At 49.4% G+C, this 20987-nt stretch overlaps 1 protein-coding gene across 1 annotated transcript in view; it reads left to right on the forward strand.

Moving 5' to 3' along the window:
* Positions 1-4171: 4171 nt before the first annotated feature.
* Positions 4172-20987, forward strand: part of LOC121285514 (leucine-rich repeat-containing protein 75B-like) — a 794595-nt gene continuing 777779 nt past the window's right edge. Inside the window, exon 1 of the mRNA XM_041202033.1 lies at positions 4172-4628. Coding sequence (XP_041057967.1) covers positions 4308-4628 — 321 coding nt within the window. The 5' untranslated portion in view covers positions 4172-4307. The remainder of the gene's footprint in view (positions 4629-20987) is intronic.

Here is a 20987-nt window from a genome sequence, read left to right on the forward strand (position 1 = left end):
GCCAGTGGGCTGCGGCAGCGAGACAGATTCAGTTCGCTGGGGCAGACAGACAGAGCGAGCCAGTTCGCTGGGGCAGACAGACAGAGCGACTTCGCTGGGGCAGACAGACAGAGCGACTTCCCTGGGGCAGACAGACAGAGCGACTTCGCTGGGGCAGAGAGACAGAGCAACTTCGCTGGGGCAGACAGACAGAGCGACTTCGCTGGGGCAGACAGACAGAGCTACTTCGCTGGGGCAGACAGACAGAGCGACTTCGCTGCTGCAGACAGACAGAGCTAGTTTGCTGAGGCAGACAGACAGAGCCAGTTCGCCGGGGCAGACAGACAGAGCCAGTTCGCCGGGGCAGACAGACAGAGCGACTTCGCTGGGGCAGACAGACAGAGCGACTTCGCTGGGGCAGACAGACAGAGCGACTTCGCTGGGGCAGACAGACAGAGCGACTTCGCTGGGGCAGACAGACAGAGCGACTTCGCTGGGGCAGACAGACAGAGCGACTTCGCTGGGGCAGACAGACAGAGCGACTTCGCTGGGGCAGATAGACAGAGCGACTTCGCTGGGGCAGAGAGACAGAGCGACTTCGCTGGGGCAGACAGACAGATCGAGATCGCTGGGGCAGGCAGACAGAGCCAGTTCGCTGGGGCAGACAGACAGAGCCAGTTCGCTCGGGCAGACAGACAGGGCGAGTTCGCTGGGGCGGACAGACAGAGACAGTTCGTTGCGGCAGAGAGACAGAGGCTGTTCGCTGGGGCAGAGAGACAGAGCCAGTCGGTTGGGGCAGAGAGACAGTCAGTTCGCTGGGGCAGAGAGAAAGAGCCAGTTCGCTGGGGCAGAGAGACAGAGCTAGTGGAGTGCGGCAGACAGACAGAGCCTGTTCGCTGGGGTAGAGAGACAGAGCCAATGGGCTGCGGCAGAGAGACAGAGTCAGTTCGCTAGGGCAGACCGTACAAGCCAGTTCGTTGCGGCAGAGAGACAGAGCCAGTTCGCTGCGGCAGAGAGACAGAGTCAGTGCGCTGGGGCAGACAGACAGAGCGAGCCAGTTCGCTGGGGCAGACAGACAGAGCGAGTTCACTGAGGCGTACAAACAGAGCGATTTCGCTGGGTCAGACGGACAGAGTGAGTTCGCTGGGGCAGACAGACAGAGCGAGTTCGCTTGGGCAGACAGATGGAGTGAGGTTGATGGGGCAGACAGACAGAGCTAGTTCGCCATGTCAGACAGACAGGGCGAGTTCGCTGGGGCAGAGTGACAGAGCGAGTTAGCTGGGGCAGAGAGAGACAGAGCGAGTTCGCTGGGGCAGAGAAACAGAGCGAGTTTGCTGTGGCAGAGAAACAGAGCGAGTTCGCTGGGGCAGAGATACAGAGCCAGTTCGCTAGGGCATAGAGACAGAGCGCGTTCGCTGGAGCAGAGAGACAGAGCGCGTTCGCTGGGGCAGAGAGACAGAGCGAGTTCGCTGGGGCAGTGAGACAGAGTGATTTCGCTGCGGCAGAGAGACAGAGCGAGTTGGCTGGGGCAGACAGACAGAGCGACTTCGCTGGGGCAGACAGACAGAGCGACTTCGCTGGGGCAGACAGACAGAGCGACTTCACTGGGGCAGACAGACAGAGCGAGATCGCTGGGGCAGACAGACAGAGCGAGATCGCTGGGGCAGACAGACATAGCGAAATCGCTGGGTCAGAGAGACAGAGCGAGTTCGCTGCGGCAGACAGACAGAGCTAGTTCGCTGCGGCAGACAGACAGAGCCAGTTTGCTGGGGCAGAGAGACAGACGCAGTTCGCTGGGGCAGACAGACAGAGCTAGTTCGCTGGGGCAGAGAGAGAGAGCGAGTTCACTGGGGCTTTGAACCAGAGTGGGTTCGCTGTGGCAGAGACACTGAGCGGTTTCGCTGGGGCAGAGTGACATAGCGAGTTCGCTGGGGCCGAGAGACAGAGTGAGTTCGCTGGGGCAGACAGACAGAGCGACTTCGCTGGGGCAGACAGACAGAGCGAGTTCGCTGGGGCAGAGAGACAGAGCCAGTTCGCTGGAGCAGAGAGACAGAGGCAGTTCGCTGGGGCAGACAGACAGAGCTAGTTCGCTGGGGCAGAGAGAGAGAGCGAGTTCACTGGGGCTTTGAACCAGAGTGGGTTCGCTGTGGCAGAGACACTGAGCGGTTTCGCTGGGGCAGAGTGACATAGCGAGTTCGCTGGGGCCGAGAGACAGAGTGAGTTCGCTGGGGCAGACAGACAGAGCGACTTCGCTGGGGCAGAGATACAGAGCGAGTTCGCTGGGGCAGACAGACAGAGCGACTTCGCTGGGGCAGACAGACAGAGCGAGTTCGCTGGGGCAGAGAGACAGAGCGAGTTCGCTGGGGCAGAGAGACAGAGCGAGTTCGCTGGGGCAGAGAGACAGAGCGAGTTCGCTGGGGCAGAGAGACAGAGCGAGTTCGCTGGGGCAGAGAGACAGAGCGAATTCGCTGTGGCAGACGGACAGAGCGAGTTCACTGGGGCAGACAGACTGAGCGAGTTCGCTGGGGCAGAGACACAGTACCAGTTCGCTGGGGCAGAGAAACAGAGCGAGTTCGCTGTGGCAGAGAGACAGAGCGATTTCGCTGGGGCAGAGAGACAGAGCACCTTCGCTGGGACAGATAGACAGAGCGCGTGCGCTGGGGCAGAGAGAAAGAGCGCGTTCGCTGGGGCAGAGAGACAGAGCGCGTTCGCTGGGGCAGAGCGGCAGAGCGCTTTCGCTGGGGCAGAGAGACAGAGCGAGTTCGCTGGGGCAGTGAGACAGATCCAGTTCGCTGGGGCAGAGAGACAGAGTGACTTCGCTGGGGCAGACAGACAGCGTGACTTCGCTGGGGCAAACAGACTGAGCGACTTCGCTGGGGCAAACAGACTGAGTGACTTCGCTGGGGCAGACAGACAGAGCGACTTCGCTGGGGCAGACAGACAGAGCGAGTTCGCTGAGGCAGACAGACAGAGCGAATTCGCTGGGGCAGAGAGACAGAGCGACTTCGCTGGGGCAGAGAGACAGAGCGAGTTCGCTGCGGCAGACAGACAGAGCCAGTTCGCTGGGGCAGACAGACAGAGCGAGTTCGCTGGGGCAGACAGACAGAGCCAGTTCGCTGGGTCAGAGAAACTGAGCCACTTCGCTGGGGCAGAGAGACAGAGCCAGTTCGCTGCGGCAGAGAGACAGAGCAAGTTCGCTGGGGCAGACGGACAGAGCGCGTTCGCTGGGCCCGATAGACAGAGCGCGTTTGCTGGGGCAGAGAGACAGAGTGAGTTTGTTGGTGCAGAGAGACAGAGCGAGTTCGTTGGTGCAGAGAGACAGAGCGAGTTCGCTGGGGCAGAGACACAGTACCAGTTCGCTGGGGCAGAGAAACAGAGCGAGTTCGCTGTAGCAAAGAGACAGAGCGCATCTGCTGGGGCAGAGAGACAGAGCGCGTTCGCTGGGGCAGAGAGACATAGCGCGTTAGCTTGGGCAGAGGGACAGAGCGCATTCGCAGGGTCAGAGCGACAGAGCGCGTTCGCTGGGGCAGAGAGACAGAGCGCGTTCGCTGGGGCAGAGACAGAGCGAGTTCGCTGGGGCAGAGAGACAGAGCGAGTTCGCTGGGGCAGAGAGACAGAGCGAGTTCGCTGGGGCAGTGAGATGGAGCTCGCGCTGTGGATGAGAAAAAGGGGGCGCGCTGGGCCAGAGAGCGAGATAGCGGGAGTGCCCTGGGGCAGAGGAAGAGAGGTGAATTGCACTGTGGCAGAGAGCGAGGGGGGAATTTCTCTGGGGCAGAGAGTGAGAGGGGGAGTGCACTGGGGCAGAGAGAGAGCGGGTTGTGCACTGTGGCAGGGAGAGAGAGGGTAGTGCACTGGGTTAGGGAGAGGGTATTGCCCTTGGGCAGGGGGAGAGTAATGCAAAGGGGCAGAGAGAGAGGGTGAGTGCACTGGGGCAGAGACAGAGGGTGAGTGCACTGGGGCAGAGAGAGAGAGGGGTTAGTGCTCATGGGCAGAGAGAGAGGGTGAGTGCACTGGGGCAGAAAGAGAGGGTGAGTGCACTGGGGCAGAAAGAGGGTGAGTGCACTGGGGCAGAGAGAGAGAGGGGTTAGTGCTCATGGGCAGAGAGAGAGGGTGAGTGCACTGGGGCAGAAAGAGAGGGGGTAGTGCACTGGGGCAGAGAGAGACACAGTCATTGAGGGAGCACTGGGATAAATGGTGTTGAATTTCAGGAAGATGCAGAGTAAAGTGTGCTTTGAAATGTAAAACTGCGTTTTTGACTCTGCAGTTGCCACGAAATCGACAAGTTGGATTTTTTCCTGGTCAATTTCAGCTCCGTCGCAAGTTGGAAAATGGGTTCGAAATTAACGAGAGGTGGAGGTGGAGGCGGTGTTAGCGGTCTCAGCCCGCAGGAGGAGTGCCCCAGATCGGCGTCTGTCCAGGAATTCTCCTCGGTGTCCCCGGCTGCTCGTCACACAGTGCCGCCTGTGAGCAGAGAGCGGCGCGTTGATTTCCCCCTCGCTTCCCTGATCCTGAAACCCGAGCGGCTGTCTTTCCAGAAGACGGCCCCAGCTCCATACGTCCGTAGGGTGGGGTGGATCAGGGAAATTCAGGCACTACTCCGGGAACAGAGAGCCGAACAGGCGGTCGGGCTGCTCAGACTGCTCCGCAAGGTGAGAGCTAGCACAGAGACAAAGGGCCGAGCGGCCTCTGGGACATCTGTTGAGTGCACAGTATTCACTTTAAGGCAAACGGGCATTTTTATATATTCCGCTTTGGGTTCTTTTAATTTCGATAATCATTCTCTTTAATTACAGACAAATTTAAGAAAACATAATATTTAAATAAGATCCTTGTTTGATGATCTAGTGACAGGTATAAGAGGCAGCCAGACTGAACCGCCCTAAGGAGAATAATAATGGGCATCCGTGTCGCAGCTACACAGGAATTATTCCACCGAATGGTGATTCCCTCCGCTGTTTGCAGGGCTCTCTGCCTCCTCGTGTTCAATATTATATATCAGTCCCAGCGAGTCGGGGGGTGGAGATGTGTCTTGTCAACAAACCCTAATCCTATGCTTCCTGTAAACAGATCACGCCTGAACCGCTCTTTTGTCAGTCATTTGTTGAAATTATGCATGAAGAGAGAGAGAGTGCTCCCAGTGTTCATGCAAGTTTCCCAGAGGGAGTTTTGCAATGCAATGCAGTGCTGGGAGCTGACAGGTTCCCGGCTAATCCCATGCCTCTGGGAGAATCTTCTCAGTCTCACAAAGATTTTTTAAAAACCTACATTTTAGTAAAGCCTCCCAAATGTCATTTAAAAATACCAGTGAAATACCGTACAATCTACTTTTTACTCAAAACAATTTAATTTGAAGTTGTTTAATTTAACCTAACGCTTAACACATTTTACAATACAAGTGTGTAAATATTCATTTCATTAAGTTTCTTAACTGCAATTTTTTTGTTTAAAAAATAAACCTTAAGTTATATTCCAAGTGTCACAGGAAACATTTCTAAACTAACCAAATATTGTAAACCTTATTTAAATATTCCCAAACTCACTCTAGATTTTACTGTACATAAGGAACTATAATATTATTTTAAAATACTCTAGACCTCACTGTGACCTTTGAAACATTTGCAATCCCGCAGTGAACATTCTGAATCTCACTGCTATATTCCAAATGCTACTAAAACATTACAAAATAATTAAAATATTATAGATCTTGATATAAACATGTGAAATATCATTGTTATTCAAAAGCCCACTAACATATTCCATCTCACTGAAATATTTCAACTGTTACCATATTGCGGTTTGGGGAAAGTGCAGAAAAGATTTAGGAGAATTATACTGAGAGGTTATGCTTACCAGGAATAGCTGAACAGCCCCAAGTTTTTTTTTAGCAAAGAGATGACTGAGGGGTGACCTGATAGTCTTTAAGATAATGAAAAGCTTTGATAGGGTAAATGTAGAGAAAATCTTTCTACTTGCAAGAGAAAGCAGATCAAACAGTCATAAATATAAGACAGTTATTAATAAGCCTAGTAGGAACTTTGGGAGAAACTTCTTTACAAATTGAAACATATAAGATCCAGAGGGTTCTTGACAGGGTGGATATGGAGAGGATGTTCCCTCTTATGGGAGAAACTAGAGCTAGGGGTCACTGTTTTAAAAATAAGGAGTCACCCATTTAAGACAGAGATGGGTCTTTGGAACTCTCTTCCTGTAACTGTAGTGGAAGCAGAGTCTTTGAATATTTTTAAGGCAGAGGTGAATAGATTCTGGGTAAGTGAGGGGTTGATAGATTATCGGCGGTATATGGGATGCAGAATTGAGGTCATATCAGATCAGCCATGATCTAATTAAATGGCAGAGCAGGCTTGAAGGGCCAAATGGCCTACTCCTGCTCCTTGTTTGTATGTTCATAAATAGGAGCTGGAGCCTATATATGATATCCCTGCAGCCTGCTCCACTATCAACAAGACCATGGCTCATGGACCTGAATTCCATCTTTCCACATTTCCCCCATATCCCTTAATTGACCCAGTATCCAAAAACCTATTGGTTTCTGTCTTGAATATGCTCAATGATGGAGCATCCATAGCTCTCTGGGATAGAGAATTCCAAAGACTTACAATCTTTCGAGTGAAGAAATTTCTCACCTCAGTCCAAAATGGCCAACCCCTTAATCTGAAAGTAGGCCCCCATGATCTAGATTCTCCAGCCAAGGCAAACATTTTCTCAGCATCTACCTTGACAAGCAATTTGTATCTTTCAAATAGACCACCTCCCATTCTTGTAAATGGGCGATACTCTTATCCCAGGAACTGGCCTAGTGAACCTTTATTGCACTCCCTCGAGGGAGCTAAGGAGGCCAAAACTGTACACAATATTTCAGATGTGGTCTCACCAATGCTCTGTATGATGGTAGTAAGATTTCTTGACTCTGATACTCCAATCCTTTTGTAACAAAAACTAACATTCCTAATTGCTTGCTGTATCTGCAATATTAACTTTCTGTGATTCGTGTACAAATACCCAAGTCTCTCTGAATGCAAACATTTGCCAGTCTCTCACTATTCAAAAAATATTCAGCATTTTTATTATCCAAGATGCAAGTATAGATTGTACATAGCTGAGGCCCAAGTACTGATCCTGCAAGTCACAGCCTGCCAACATGAAAATGTCTCATTTATTCCTTCTCTCTGTTGTCTGCCCAATAATCAATCTTCAGTCCATGCTAATATATTATCCCCAAATCCATGAGTCCTAATTTTGTATAATAATCTCCTGTGTGGCACCTTATCAAATGCATTTTGAAGACTTGAAAATCCAAATACTGTACATGAGTTCCCTCGTATCCATCTGACTAGTTGCATCCTCAAAAAACTAATGGATTTGTTGAACATGATATCCCTTTCATAAATCTCTGCTTAATCATATTGTTATTTTCTAAGTGCCCTGTTACCATGTCCCTTATAATAGATTTGTGTGTATTGCCTACTACTGATGTTAGACTAACTGGCCTATGATTCTTCATTTTCTCTCTTCCTCCTTCCTTAAATAACAGTGTTATGTTTGCTACCTACCTACCCTGGGTGCTGTCTTAGAACCTAAGGAACTCTGGAAGGAAAAAAACCAATGCATCCGCTATCTCTGAGCTGCCACTTATAAAACACTAGGATGCAGGTCATCAGGTCCAAGGGGTATTCACCACTTAGCCCCATTAATTTCCGCAGTAATATTTCTTTCCTTATACTGATTTCTTTAAGTTCATCATTCTCACTAAACCCTTGGTTCCCCAATTTTCCCAAAATGTTTTTTGTGTCTTCTATCATGAAGACAGGTACAAGGCATTTGTTTAATGTCTCTGCCATTTCCTTATTCTCCATTATAATTTCACCTGCCTCTACCTCTAATGGGCCCACTTTTATTTCACTAAATTCTTCCTATTCACATTTCGAGAGAAACATTTACGATCTGCAATTTTGTCCCTTTCTAGACTACTCTTGCATTCTCTTTTCTCTTTCCTCATCAATTTCTTTATCCTCCTTTGCTGAATTCTAAAATTCTCCCAACTGCCAAGCTTACTACCCTTTCTGGCAACATACTAAACCTCTTTCTTTGACATAATACTATCTGTAAATCCTCTTAATAGCCATGGTTTGGCCACTTATTCATTGGGGCTTTTATACCTTAAAGGAATGGATATTGGTTGCAAATTATGTATTAATTCTTAAAATGCTACCCATTGCTTGTCTACCATCACATCTTTAAATCTAGTTTCCCAATCTACCCTCAATATATTACCAAGTCAGGATGGTGAATGGCTTGGAGGGGAGCTACCAGGTGGTGGTGTTCCCATGTGTCTGCTGCCCTAGTCTTTCTATGTAGTAGCAGCAATCACAGGTTTGGAAGGTGCTGCCTAAGGAGCCTTGTTGAGTTGCTGCAGTGCATCTTGTAGACGGTACACACTGCTGCTACTGTGTGTCAGTGGTGGAGGGAGTGAATGTTTTTGGATGTGGTGTCAATCAAGTGGGCTGCTTTGTCCTGGATGGTGTCAAGCCTCTTGAGTGTTGTCCAGGCAAGTGGAAAGTACTCCATCACACTCCTGACTTGTAGGTGGTTGACAGGTTTTGGGGAGTCAGAAGGTGAGTTACTCGCTGCAGGATTCCCAGCCTCTGGCCAGCTCTTGTACTAGTCCAGATCTGTTTCTGGTCAATGGTAACCCCCAGGATGTTGATAGTGGGGGATTCAGTGATGGTAATGTCATTGAATGCAAAGGGGCGATGGTTAGATTCTGTCTTGTTGGAGATGGTCATTGCCTGGCCCTTGTGTGGCTCAAATGTTAGTAGCCACTTGTCAGCCCAAGCCTGGATATTGTCCAGGTCTTGCTGCATTTGGACATGGACTGCTTCAGTATAGCAAATGGTGCTGAACATTGTGCAATCATCAGCCAACATCCCCACTCCTGACCTTATGGAGATATATCATTGTTCCTTCACTGTCGCTGGATCAAACTCCTGGAATTCCCTCCCTAACAGCACTGTGGGTGTACCTACACCACAGGGACTGCAGCGATTCAAGATGGAAGCTCACCACCACCTTCTCAAGAGCAATTAGGGATGGGCAGTAAATATTGGCCTAGCCAGGGACACTCACATCCCATGAAGAATTTTTAAAAATGCAGCCTGAAAATGTGAAACCTGCTCCCACAAGAAGTAGCTGAGGTAACAGATGCATTTAAGGAGACAGATAAACACATGAGAGAGAATGGAATGGAAGAATATGTTGATGGGGTTAGATGAAGAGTGATGAGAGGATGCTCGTGTGGAACTTGCACCTGTTGAATTGAATGGCTTGTTTCTGTAATGGAAACAGTATGTAGCTAGGTCATACTATGTAAAATATCCCAACTCTCACTAAACACATTTCAAATTTCACCAAGGATATTTGAAATCAAATGAAAACGTTATGTCATGATCACATGGTAAATGTAGACAGCTTCATGTTGGAACTGTTTGGTGTTTATATATATGTATAACAAATTTACTTAAAGAAAGCTATTGTCAAATACAACAGCCCCTAATGTTTGGTTGCTTTTTGGTCACCTGGCCATGTAATCTTGTTGAAAATACAGTGCAGTAGCAGAGTCTTCCTAGGGAAAATTATAGGGTGTCAACTATCAGGTATTTGCCAATACTGTGTTAAAGAAAGAATTTTCATTTACAAAGAACCTTTCATGACCTCAGGACTTCCAAAGCTCATTAGAGCCAATTGAGTACATTTTGAAGTGTAATCATATGTTGTAGTATAGGAAACACAGCAGCCACATTTACAAATAGCAAGATCCCACACACCAACAACAAAATAAACTACATCTCAGTTAATACCTCATCTGAAAGACTGTACCTCTGACAGTTGAACGCACTTTCAGTATTGTAGTGGGATTGTCAGCCTGGAGTCTGCTCAAGTGTCTGGAGTGGGTCTTGAACAGTATTGTGATTCAGAAGGGAAATTGCTTCCACTGAGCCGCAGCTGACACCATATTTGCTGCTGTCAGTGGGACACCAACTGAGGGAAGTAAGATTGGCCTGAGGGAGCCTGGAGTCAGTTGGTTGGGGGAAATCCTGCTCTTTCTCCTTATTCACAGACCCTGGTAGGGTCAGGGCCAACTATGGTGCTCTGTGAATCGTATTGTCTATGGTCACACGTAAAGAATAAACCATCAGCACCTGTAGCTTTTTGGATTAATAGCTTATTTTGAATCCATCTCAGCTCCGACTCCCCTAATGGCACTGACTCCTGCTAGAGTCATAGCCCAATGTACTGGTCACTTTCTGCTACTCCTCTCAAGAAGTCATTTCCTTTTACCCCAACCCCGGGCTAGTGTAAAGCATTCAGAACAAGACTATACCAAAATGGTTGTGGTAATAGAGTTCTCAGACAATGCAAAGCACAGTTGACAAAGCCACATGCTAACAGTCTTACCATCTAAAGCAGTAGGTGCAATTAAAATGGTATTACCTACTCCTATATGTCGAGACATAACCTTGCCTCTTCCTGGTGACCTTCCTTTGATTTGCCACCAGCTCTAGCTTTCTCTGTTTAATTTCTTTTTCCTTTCTTGTCCTGTTAATAGGCCTCAGTTCTGTGGCTCAAATGACCCTCTTATTGTTCTCTTTACTTCACATTCAAAAACAAGAACTTGCATTTATACAGTGCCTTTAATGTGCAACACATATGCTGACACCCAAAGATAAATTTTTACGCCAAGGTTTGTTTTTAATATATCTATTTCTTGAAAGCTTACCATGGTCACTGACAAATGTCCAAAGTGTTTCACAGGGGCATTAACAAACAAAATTTGACCTGTAGAACAGAGGGGCTGACATAGAGAGGTAGCTTTTAAGAAGCCTCTGAAAGAAGGAGAGTTGGAGAGGTTTAGGAAGGGAATTTCAGAGTTTAGGGTCTAGGTAGCTGAAAGGTCATGCACCAATGGCAGAGTGCTTAAAATCAGGGTTTCTCGAGGCTGAAATTGGCAGAGCTCAGATAACCTGAAGTCTTGTAGGGCTGAAGACTATGGAGACCTGGTGTGTCAAGGTCAGGGAGGTATTTGAAAACAGAATGAGAATGTTCAAATTGAAGCCTTGCCAGACAGGAAGCAATGTAAGTCAGCAAGCAGAGGAGTGATAGGTGAACGGGTTTGGATACAAACAGCAGGGTTTTGGCTGAGGTCAGGTTTATGTAAGGTGGAGGATGGGGGGGCCATCCAGGAGAACATTGAATTGTTAAGCCAAGGGGGAGCAAAGTCATGGGTGAGGATTTTAGTAGCAGGTGAGCTGAGGTGGAGGGAGAGTTGGAGGTAGCCGGGGGTTATCTTTGCCTTTCAGAATGATCCCAGAATAGTGAACAGTTTTGGCAGAGGAGGACAGGACCCGATAGTGCTTTATGGGGTTCAGCCAGACCAGGAGATGGATAGCTCCAGCAGCTGTCTGCCAGAGATGTTCAAGACTGCATCTTTTGGACTTAAGGGAGCAGAGATGGGGACCACACCAAGGCTGAAAGAGTGTAATGGTTTCACTGGGAATTAGGGCATCAAAGGTGGACCTGAGGGTGTGCAGGTGTAGATTGATAGTTACAGAAATGTCATGATGAATGGTTGGTGGTGGTCAGGAATCTGAAAGCACAGCTACAAGTGACGTGGAGGAGATTTTTCTCCAGGGACAGACACAAAAGGAATTTGGATTGGAATGGGGAAGAGGAATATAGAAAGTGATCCAAGTTGGCTTTATCTATGAATAACACAGTGGGGTGTGATAAGGTTGAGAGGCTGATCGTGAATATGGGTGGGGAGTTAATATGGAAAGAGAATAGGAGGACAGTAAACTCAGAGGGTATGATGAGGTGGAGGTTCAAATCACTGAGGAGTAAGATGAAAACGCACTTTTGGATAGTGTAACAATTGTAACATCAGCCTTCACCTTGCTTTGATCAATAGTCCTCATGCTGTGATCAAGTATTCTATAGCCCATCAAATGTGATCAAACCAGTTTCAGCTTATTGTTGCATCACCTAAAACTTATTAACACAACCATTTTTTAAGGAAAATAATTTGACTGTTACTCTAATTCCTAACACAAGTTCACAGCTGGTGTGCCTCAAAACTGAGTGCAGTCTCTCCGTGGCCCAGTGGCCACGTGTGGCTCTTTGCAAACTGGGTCATTGCAGGACCAGGAATTCTGAGCAGTTTCCCTTTCTCTAGGTGAAGGAGTCTTGGGCCGGTTGTATCTGCACCACAGCTCCAACTGTGGTCAGCTAAATCAACGCAAGACAGCAGCTCTGCTCGAACTACACTGAACCTACAGCACAGAAACAGGCCATTCAGCCCTCGTGGTCTATGTTGGTGTTTATACTCCACACAAACCTCCTTCACTCTGATTACTTCTCCCTACCTCTATCCCCTTCTCCCTCATACATCAAGGCTCCCTTTAAATCTTATCATCAGTTATGTTCTGCTTCAACCACTCCATGAGGCAGCAAGTTCCACATTCTCATCACTCTGTGTCACTCACATTCACATCAGCTTGATGCACTGTTTTCTACTCAGTCCTCAATTGTGAGACAGTTTTATCCTGCATTTCCATTTGATCCAATATAAACAACGGAAATGTTTCCTGATGCTGAACATGTGTGAAATGGGAGATTTCCAACAGAGAGATCTGAATGTGGTGGTTGTGGGGGGATGGAGGCTGAGGTGGGCAGTGGGGCTGTGCTACTTTGGTAGGGTTGCCAACTCTGCAGGATTGGCCTGGAGTCTCCAGAAACTGGAAGGACACTGCTGTGTGCAATCCTGGAGAAAAATCATCATGACATGAAAAAAAAGTTGTTCTTTTTCTTTGAACATTTCTCTTTACTGGATATAAAAATATTGCAAATGGGAGAAAAAGGCTGTTTGGCTGACAGTCAAGTATCATCCAACTGAGTAGTGAGTCTTTTTGTAGGAATTAATGTAGGAAAGCAGTGCGACACAAGAATGGATGTGTTGACTGACTAATGGTTGGAGCGTGGGGGCAAGTCATGTGACAGAGCCTTCAGGAATACATTTAATTGCAGTTGGCAACCCTACGCTTTGGGCTATTGAATTTTTTGAGATGGATCCCTGGGACATGATTTAGTGACCATTAATCTTACATTATTAGAAAGGAAGGCCAAAGTGTGGAGAATCAGTAACAAGCCACAGCACTGAACACTGGGGAAATGTCTCGGCCAACATAAATTGAAAACAGTAAATCTGTATCACTGAGAAGCGTCCTCATGCCAGGACACACGAACAAGTAGGAACTTGTCATTTTGGGACTTCTTGTGAAAGTTCACTGAAATATATTTGTTTTTAATTCTGAAATTCTAATAATTCCACGTCTGGGTTAAGAGCCACATGGGAGTTTGGTACTTTATTAAACGTAATAAAGAAGCTGAAAGTTCAGCACTGTATCTGTCACCATCAATCCTGTAAGTATTAAAGGAAATGTGTTGTGGAAGGAGACAGGGACACTGGTTTCACTGGCTACATTATTGGATGAAATCAAAAGCGAGAGACGGGGGATGTAGAACAGGCCAATTGAGTATCTATAAAGAAAAAGAGGAAAGTTAACCTTCACCGGAGCTGAGAGAGAATATCACGGATTCTGTGATCGGATTGAAAGTGGATGGGAGGATGGAACAGAGAAACAGAGAACACAAAACTGCTGAAGTCAGGGTTCAAATCAAAAGTGACAGCTATGGTTAAGAGGTTTTGGTTACTTTATGGTTAAGAGGTTTTGGTTACATTATGCTTAAGAGGTAGCAATGATGCAGTGTTGCCTGTCAATTGGGAGGCCAAATGTTCAAGTCCCAATCCAAAGGCATGAATGTAAAATCTAGACTACTACTCCAGTACGGTGCTGAGGGGATGCTGCACTGCCCATGAAGCTGTCATTTGGATGAAATGTTAAACTGAGATCCTGACTAGCTGTTCAGATGAATGGCGTTGAAGAACAGGGAAGTTCTTCCTGCTTTAATATTAATCCCTCAACCAATATAACTTAATAAGTGGATCATCTAGTCATTTATTTATTGTTGTTTGTGAGAGCTTGCTGTGCGCAAATCGGTTGCTGCATTTACTACAATAAATAATTACATTAAATAATACTACATTAAAAAGTACTTTTTACCACACAGCACCTTGGGACATCTGAGGTCACTGGCCAGCCCGTTGCATGTTAGCAGGGGTCACTGGCCAGCCTGCTGCATGTTTGCAGGGGTCACTGGCCAGCCCGCTGCATGTTTGCAGGGGTCACTGGCCAGCCCGCTGCATGTTTGCAGGGGTCACTGGCCAGCCCGCTGCATGTTTGCAGGGGTCACTGGCCAGCCCGCTGCATGTTTGCAGGGGTCACTGGCCAGCCCGCTGCATGTCTGCAGGGGTCACCGGCCAGCCTGCTGCAGGTTGGCCAAGTGTTCAGTCTCAGTTGACCCTGTGATTAGAACATTATCTAGGTATACTACTACTCGGGTAAGTCCTTGCAAAAGACTCTCTGTTGTTCTCTGGAAGGTTGCACATGCAGACGATACTAATGAAGGTGAGTATACTAATGAAGACCCTTGTGTTTGTTAATATCACGTATCCTTTCAACTTGCTATCCAGTTCTAATTGCTGGCAGGCGTGGCTCATATCCAATTTTGTATAGGATTTGCCTCCAGCCAGCTTTGCATATAAATCTCGATTCTTGGGACGGGGTACTTGCCTGGTTTTGTTGCATTATTTATAGTCAATTTATAGTCCCCACAGGTGTGTATGGTTTGGTCAGGCTTAACCACTAGAACTATGGGTGCTGCCCATTCCAAGAATTGAACAGGTTGGATGATGCCCAGCTTTTCTAACTGGCACAGCTCTGTGTCTACCTTCTACATAAGAAGTAGGAGCAAGAGTAAGTGCCAGCCTCTCCTACTGTCTATCAGGAGTCATGTGATGTTCTTGGAGGCTCTGACCAACGAGCCCTAAGTGCGGGTAATTCGAGGAGGGGGGTGGCGGGGTGTGATGAGGGGGAGGCTTCCTGATGAGAGTCCTGATCGAACATGTACCATCTAAAAAGCTCTTTGTACTAAAGTTTATCTGTTTCTTGTCAAAACCTGTCTGCTCCGTCGAGTCATTACAGTAACCAAACTCAAGCCTGCCCCGCCATTCAATAAGATCATGGCTGATCTGCCCCAGGCCTCAACTCCTCTTTCGTGCCAACTCCTCAAATCCCTCAACTCCCCGATATTTAAAAAATCTATCTCCTCTTTAAATACTTTCAGTGATCTCACCTCCACAACTCTCTGGGGTGGAGAATTCCAGACATTGAACTGCCTCCAAGCCAGTATATCTTTTCTTAAATACTCCTTCAATGTGTAAGGCACAGGTCTGGCCTTAAAGAAATGTGGTGTTGCCTGAGGATCTACATACACCTTGGCCTGCACACCTTTTAACTTCCCTAGTTCATCCTGAAAAATCATGTTGTATTTCCTTAGCAGTTCAGGAGCTCCTGATATCGGGTGAAATATGTCAGACCAGTCAAGCTTCATCTTCTGTAACCAGTCTCGATCTAAAAGACTGGCTTCTTCTTCTTTCATTATTATTACAGGCAGCTGGGCTGCCTGTTGTCTGTAAGACACTGGTACTGTGGTGATGTCCTTCGCCTGAATGGATTCTCCCGTGTATGACCTTAATTTAGCAGTTGTTCGCTCTAGGTTTATTGGCTGTCTACCTTCAGTAAGGTATTTGAAAGTGTGCTCTCCCACCAGTGTAGTTGAGGCTCCTGTATCCACTTCCATTATTAGTGGCTTCTTATTAACTTGGATTGTGACAGTGATAGGTTCGGTTTTCACTGCAGTGATGTTATACAAGGAATAAATGTCGGTATTGGCAGCTTCCGGTTCTGCTGCATTTTTTAATTCAGTCATGTTGCTTTGCTGCTTCACAGGCTGTTTCGACTTTGCCCTGCATTGTCTTATTACATGACCTTTCTTATGGCAGTAATGGAATTCTGCCTTCTGGAACTTACAGGCGTCCGGTCCGTGGTCACCTCCACATCTGTCATAACTTATTCTTGGTGTCGTTGCAGAAGTGTTTCTACTGGGCCTTTTTGTGTTTCTAACAGTGGACATTGCATCTCACTTCGATGTTGTGTCTCTGGTTTTCTTGCTACACCCGGCAGTAAGCTCCTGCCCCACATGAAGAATGGTGCCATGCTGTATGTATTGCAAAGCCCCCACCCCCTGTCCACTCAACACCCCCATCCTGTGTTGTCCTTTTGGGAATGGTCTAGGTGTGCTTGTGGTATGGAGAACTGGGCGGTGGAGGTCAATAGGAAGGTGTTTCACACACTGTGATACCTCCAGTAATCTCAGCATTGCCCATTCCGACTGGCAGCTGGCTCAAAGCTGTGTCAGCCAATTGTTTACTTTAGGGGCAATGTCATTTAACCATAGGAGCAGAGATTCTAACATAGATATATAAGTATATAGGTATATAAATGTATAGGTATATAGGTATATGGTATACAAGTATATAGGTATTATAGGTATATGGTATATAAGTATATAGACATATATAGGTGTATATAGGTGTATATAGGTTTCTAGGTGTATATGGTATATAGGTGTATAAGTATATAACATAGGTATGGTGAAAGAAAAATACTGCTGGAAATCTGAAATAAAAACAGAAAATGATGGAAACACTCAGCGGCTCTGGCAGCATCTATGGAGAGAGAAACAGAGTTAACGTTTTGAGTCCGTACCCTCAGTTACTACAATTATCTTAAAGATCCTCATCAGGTCACCCCTCAATCTTCTCTTTTCTAGAGAAGACTTTTCTAGAGTCTTTTCAATCCTTCATGATAGCTCTAATCTCTCAGCTGTGATAGCATCCATGTGGATCTTTGCACCTTCTCCGGTTCCTCATATTCTATTTATAGTAATGAAGCCAGATCTATTTGCACTATTCCATGTGTGGTCTAACCAAGGTTTGATACAAATTTAACGTAGCATTTCTACTCCTGAATTCTGTAGCAGCAGAAATGGACTCTTGTGCTAGCATTGTTTTATTTATGGCTTTTGCTAACCTTTGCCACTACTTTTGTGATTTATGTTTATATATTCTCATATCCCTCTGCTCCTCTCCCCTATTTACGCATTTATTATCCATTTCTTAGCCTGTCAGCCTGATGTACCTGCACCTTCTAATCTCCTTTATCCTGTAATAAGATTTCAGTAGCATTAGGATTATTAATGGAATGAGAAATCTCTCAGCTGCATTCCTAATACAGCCAAGGTAGGAAAATCAGTGGGGTATTGCTTTCTGAAGGTAATTGTAGTGGAAGATTCTGCCTGGGTTAGCAGCTTGTTTAAAGAAAATAAAGAGTAGCCGGAGTCTGGTGCGCTCCGGGTGCAGTATGTCAGGCTCTAAAGAAGAGGGTGAGGAGTGATGAGGAATGGGTGAGGGTGGGGGGTGGTGGGGAATGGGGTGGGGCTGTGGGTTGGGGCGTTGTGAGGAATGGGGTGAGGGTGTGGGGGTGTGGGGTGGTGAGGAATGGGGTGAGGGTGTGGGTGTGTGGCATGGTGGGGAATGATGTGGGGGTGTGCGGTGGGGCATGGTGAGGGTAGTGATGGGGAATGGGGTGGGTGTGTGGAGTGGGGCGTGGTGAGGAATGGGGTGGGGGTGTGGGGTGGGGCGTGGTGAGGAATGGGGTGGGGGTGTGGGTGGGGCGTGGTGAGGAATGGGATGGGGGTGTGGGGTGGGGCGTGGTGAGGAATGGTGTGAGGGTGTGGGGTGGGGCGTGGTGAGGAATGGTGTGACTTTGGGGACACATTCAATGATATGCACGGGACCCATTAGTTTGTGGAGTTCAGGACAACGCCATACAGCTCTGTTTACTCACCAAGGTCAACAGTGATGTTAAGCACACCCTAGAAATCTCCCTCGCCATGAGAGACTTGCAGGCAAGGACACCAGACAATTCTGGCAGAGCCCTCGATATCCCATTAATCAAGCTAAGGTGCAGGGATCAACCCAAATCATTCAGCTTCCCAAAACATCATGTTCTGCCGAGTCTCTGCAGCTGTGCCACTCGCCATGTTGTCAATAGCTACTGGTAAAACTGTGCAATTACTCCACAGAGCCTCGACCGATCCTTCTCTGAATTATAGATGGTTCCACCACACCCCACATCCCAACCCCACACCATCACCCCATTCCCCATCACCACCCTCACCACGCCCCACCCCACACGCCCACATCATTCCCCACCACAACCCCCACGCCATTCCCCACCGCGCCCCAATCCACACCCCTACCCCATTCCTCACCACGCCCCACCCCCACACCATTCCCCACCACGCCCCACCCCCACACCCCCACACCATTCCCCACCACCCCTCACCCCCACACCCTCACCCCATTCCCCATCACCACGCCCCAATCCACACCCCCACCCCATTCCTTATCACCACCCTCACCACACCCCACCCCATTCCCCATCACCACCCTCACCATGCCCCACCCCACACCCCCACATCATTCCTCACCACGCCCCACCCAACACCCCCGCCACATTCCCCAAAACCACCCTCACCACGCCCCACCCCACACCCTCACCCCATTCCTCACCACGCCCCACCCAACACCCGCACCACATTCCCCAACACCACCCTCACTACACCCCACCTCACACCCCCATACCATTCCCCACCACACCCCAATCCACACCCCCACCCCATTCCTCATCACCACCCTCACCCCCACACCCCCACCCCATTCCCCATCACCACCCTCACCATGCCCCACCCCACGCCCCCACATCATTCCTCACCACACCCCACCCAACACCCCCGCCACATTCCCCAAAACCACCCTCACCACGCCCCACCCCACACCCTCACCCCATTCCTCACCACGCCCCACCCAACACCCGCACCACATTCCTCACAACCCCACACCCCCACACCATTCCACACCACACCCCACCCAACACCCCCGCCACATTCCCCAAAACCACCCTCACCACGCCCCACCCCACACCCCTACATCATTCCTCACCACGCCCCACCCCACACCCTCACCCCATTCCTCACCACGCCCCACCCAACACCCGCGCCGCATTCCCCAACACCACCCTCACTACACCCCACCCCACACCCCTAATTCATTCCTCACCACACCCCACCCAACACCCCCGCCACATTCCCCAAAACCACCCTCACCACGCCCCACCCCACACCCCTACATCATTCCTCACCACGCCCCACCCCACACCCCCACACCATTCCCCATCATCACCCTCACCACGCCCCACCCCACACCCTCACACCATTCCTCACAAACCCCCACCCCCACACCCCCACCCCATTCCTCACAACCCCACACCCCCACACCATTCCACACCAGGCCCCACCCCACACCACACACCATTCCCCACCACCCCACACCTCCAGCCCATTCCTCAACACCCCACACCGCCAGCCCATTCAACACCAGCCCACACCCACACACCATTCCTCACCACCCCACACCCCCACACCATTCCTCACCACCCGACATCCCCACCCCATTCCTCAACACCCTTCACCCCACTACCCCACTCCATTCCTCACCACCCCTCACCCCACTACCCAACGCAATTCCTCACCACCCCACACCCCCACCCCATTTCTCACCACCCCACACCCCCACCCCACACCCCATTCCTCACCACCCCACATCCCAACCCCACGCCCCATTCCTCACCACCCCACACCCCCACCACATTCCTCACCACCCCACACCCCCAAACACCATTCCTCACCACCCCACACCCCCACCCCACACCCCCACCCCATTCCTCACCATCCCACACCCCCACCCCATTCCTCACCACGCCACACCCCACACACCGAACCCATTCCACACCACCCCACACCCCCAAACCATTCACCACGCCCCACCCCTCACCCCCACCCCATTCCTCACCACCCGACACCCCCACCCCATTCCTCACTACCCCACACCCACCGCATTCCTCACCACCCCTCAGCCCACTACCCCACCCCATTCCTCACCACCCCTCAGCCCACTACCCCATCCCATTCCCCAACAACCCACACCCCCATCCCATTCCTCAGCACCCCACACCCCCACCCCATTCCTCAACAACCCACACCCCCATCCCATTCCCCAACAACCCACACCCCCATCCCATTCCTCAACAACCCACACCCCCATCCCATTCCTCACCATCCCACACCCCCATCCCATTCCTCAACAACCCACACCCCCATCCCATTCCTCACCATCCCACACCCCCATCCCATTCCTCACCATCCCACACCCCCATCCCATTCCTCAACAACCCACACCCCCATCCCATTCCTCACCATCCCACACCCCCATCCCATTCCTCAACAACCCACACACCCGTCCCATTCCTCACCATCCCACACCCCCATCCCATTCCTCAACAACCCACACCCCGATCCCATTCCTCAACAACCCACACCCCCATCCCATTCCTCAACAACCCACACTCCCACCCCATTGCTCACCAACCCACACCCCCATCCCATTCCTCAACAACGCACACCCCCATCCCATTCCTCAACAACCCACACCCCCATCCCATTCCTCAACAACCCACACCCACATCCCATTCCTCAACAACCCACACCCCCATCCCATTCCTCAACAACCCACACCCCCATCCCATTCCTCAACAACCCACACCCCCATCCCATTCCTCAACAACCCACACCCCCATCCCATTCCTCAACAACCCACACCCCCATCCCATTCCTCACCATTCCACACCCACATCCCATTCCTCAACAAACCACACCCCCATCCCATTCCTCAACAACCCACACCCCCATCCCATTCCTCAACAACCCACACCCCATCCCATTCCTCAACAACCCACAACCCATCCCATTCCTCACCATCCCACACCCACATCCCATTCCTCAACAACCCACAC

This window comes from Carcharodon carcharias, chromosome 13 (genome assembly GCF_017639515.1).
Source record: "Carcharodon carcharias isolate sCarCar2 chromosome 13, sCarCar2.pri, whole genome shotgun sequence".
NCBI lineage: Eukaryota > Metazoa > Chordata > Chondrichthyes > Lamniformes > Lamnidae > Carcharodon > Carcharodon carcharias.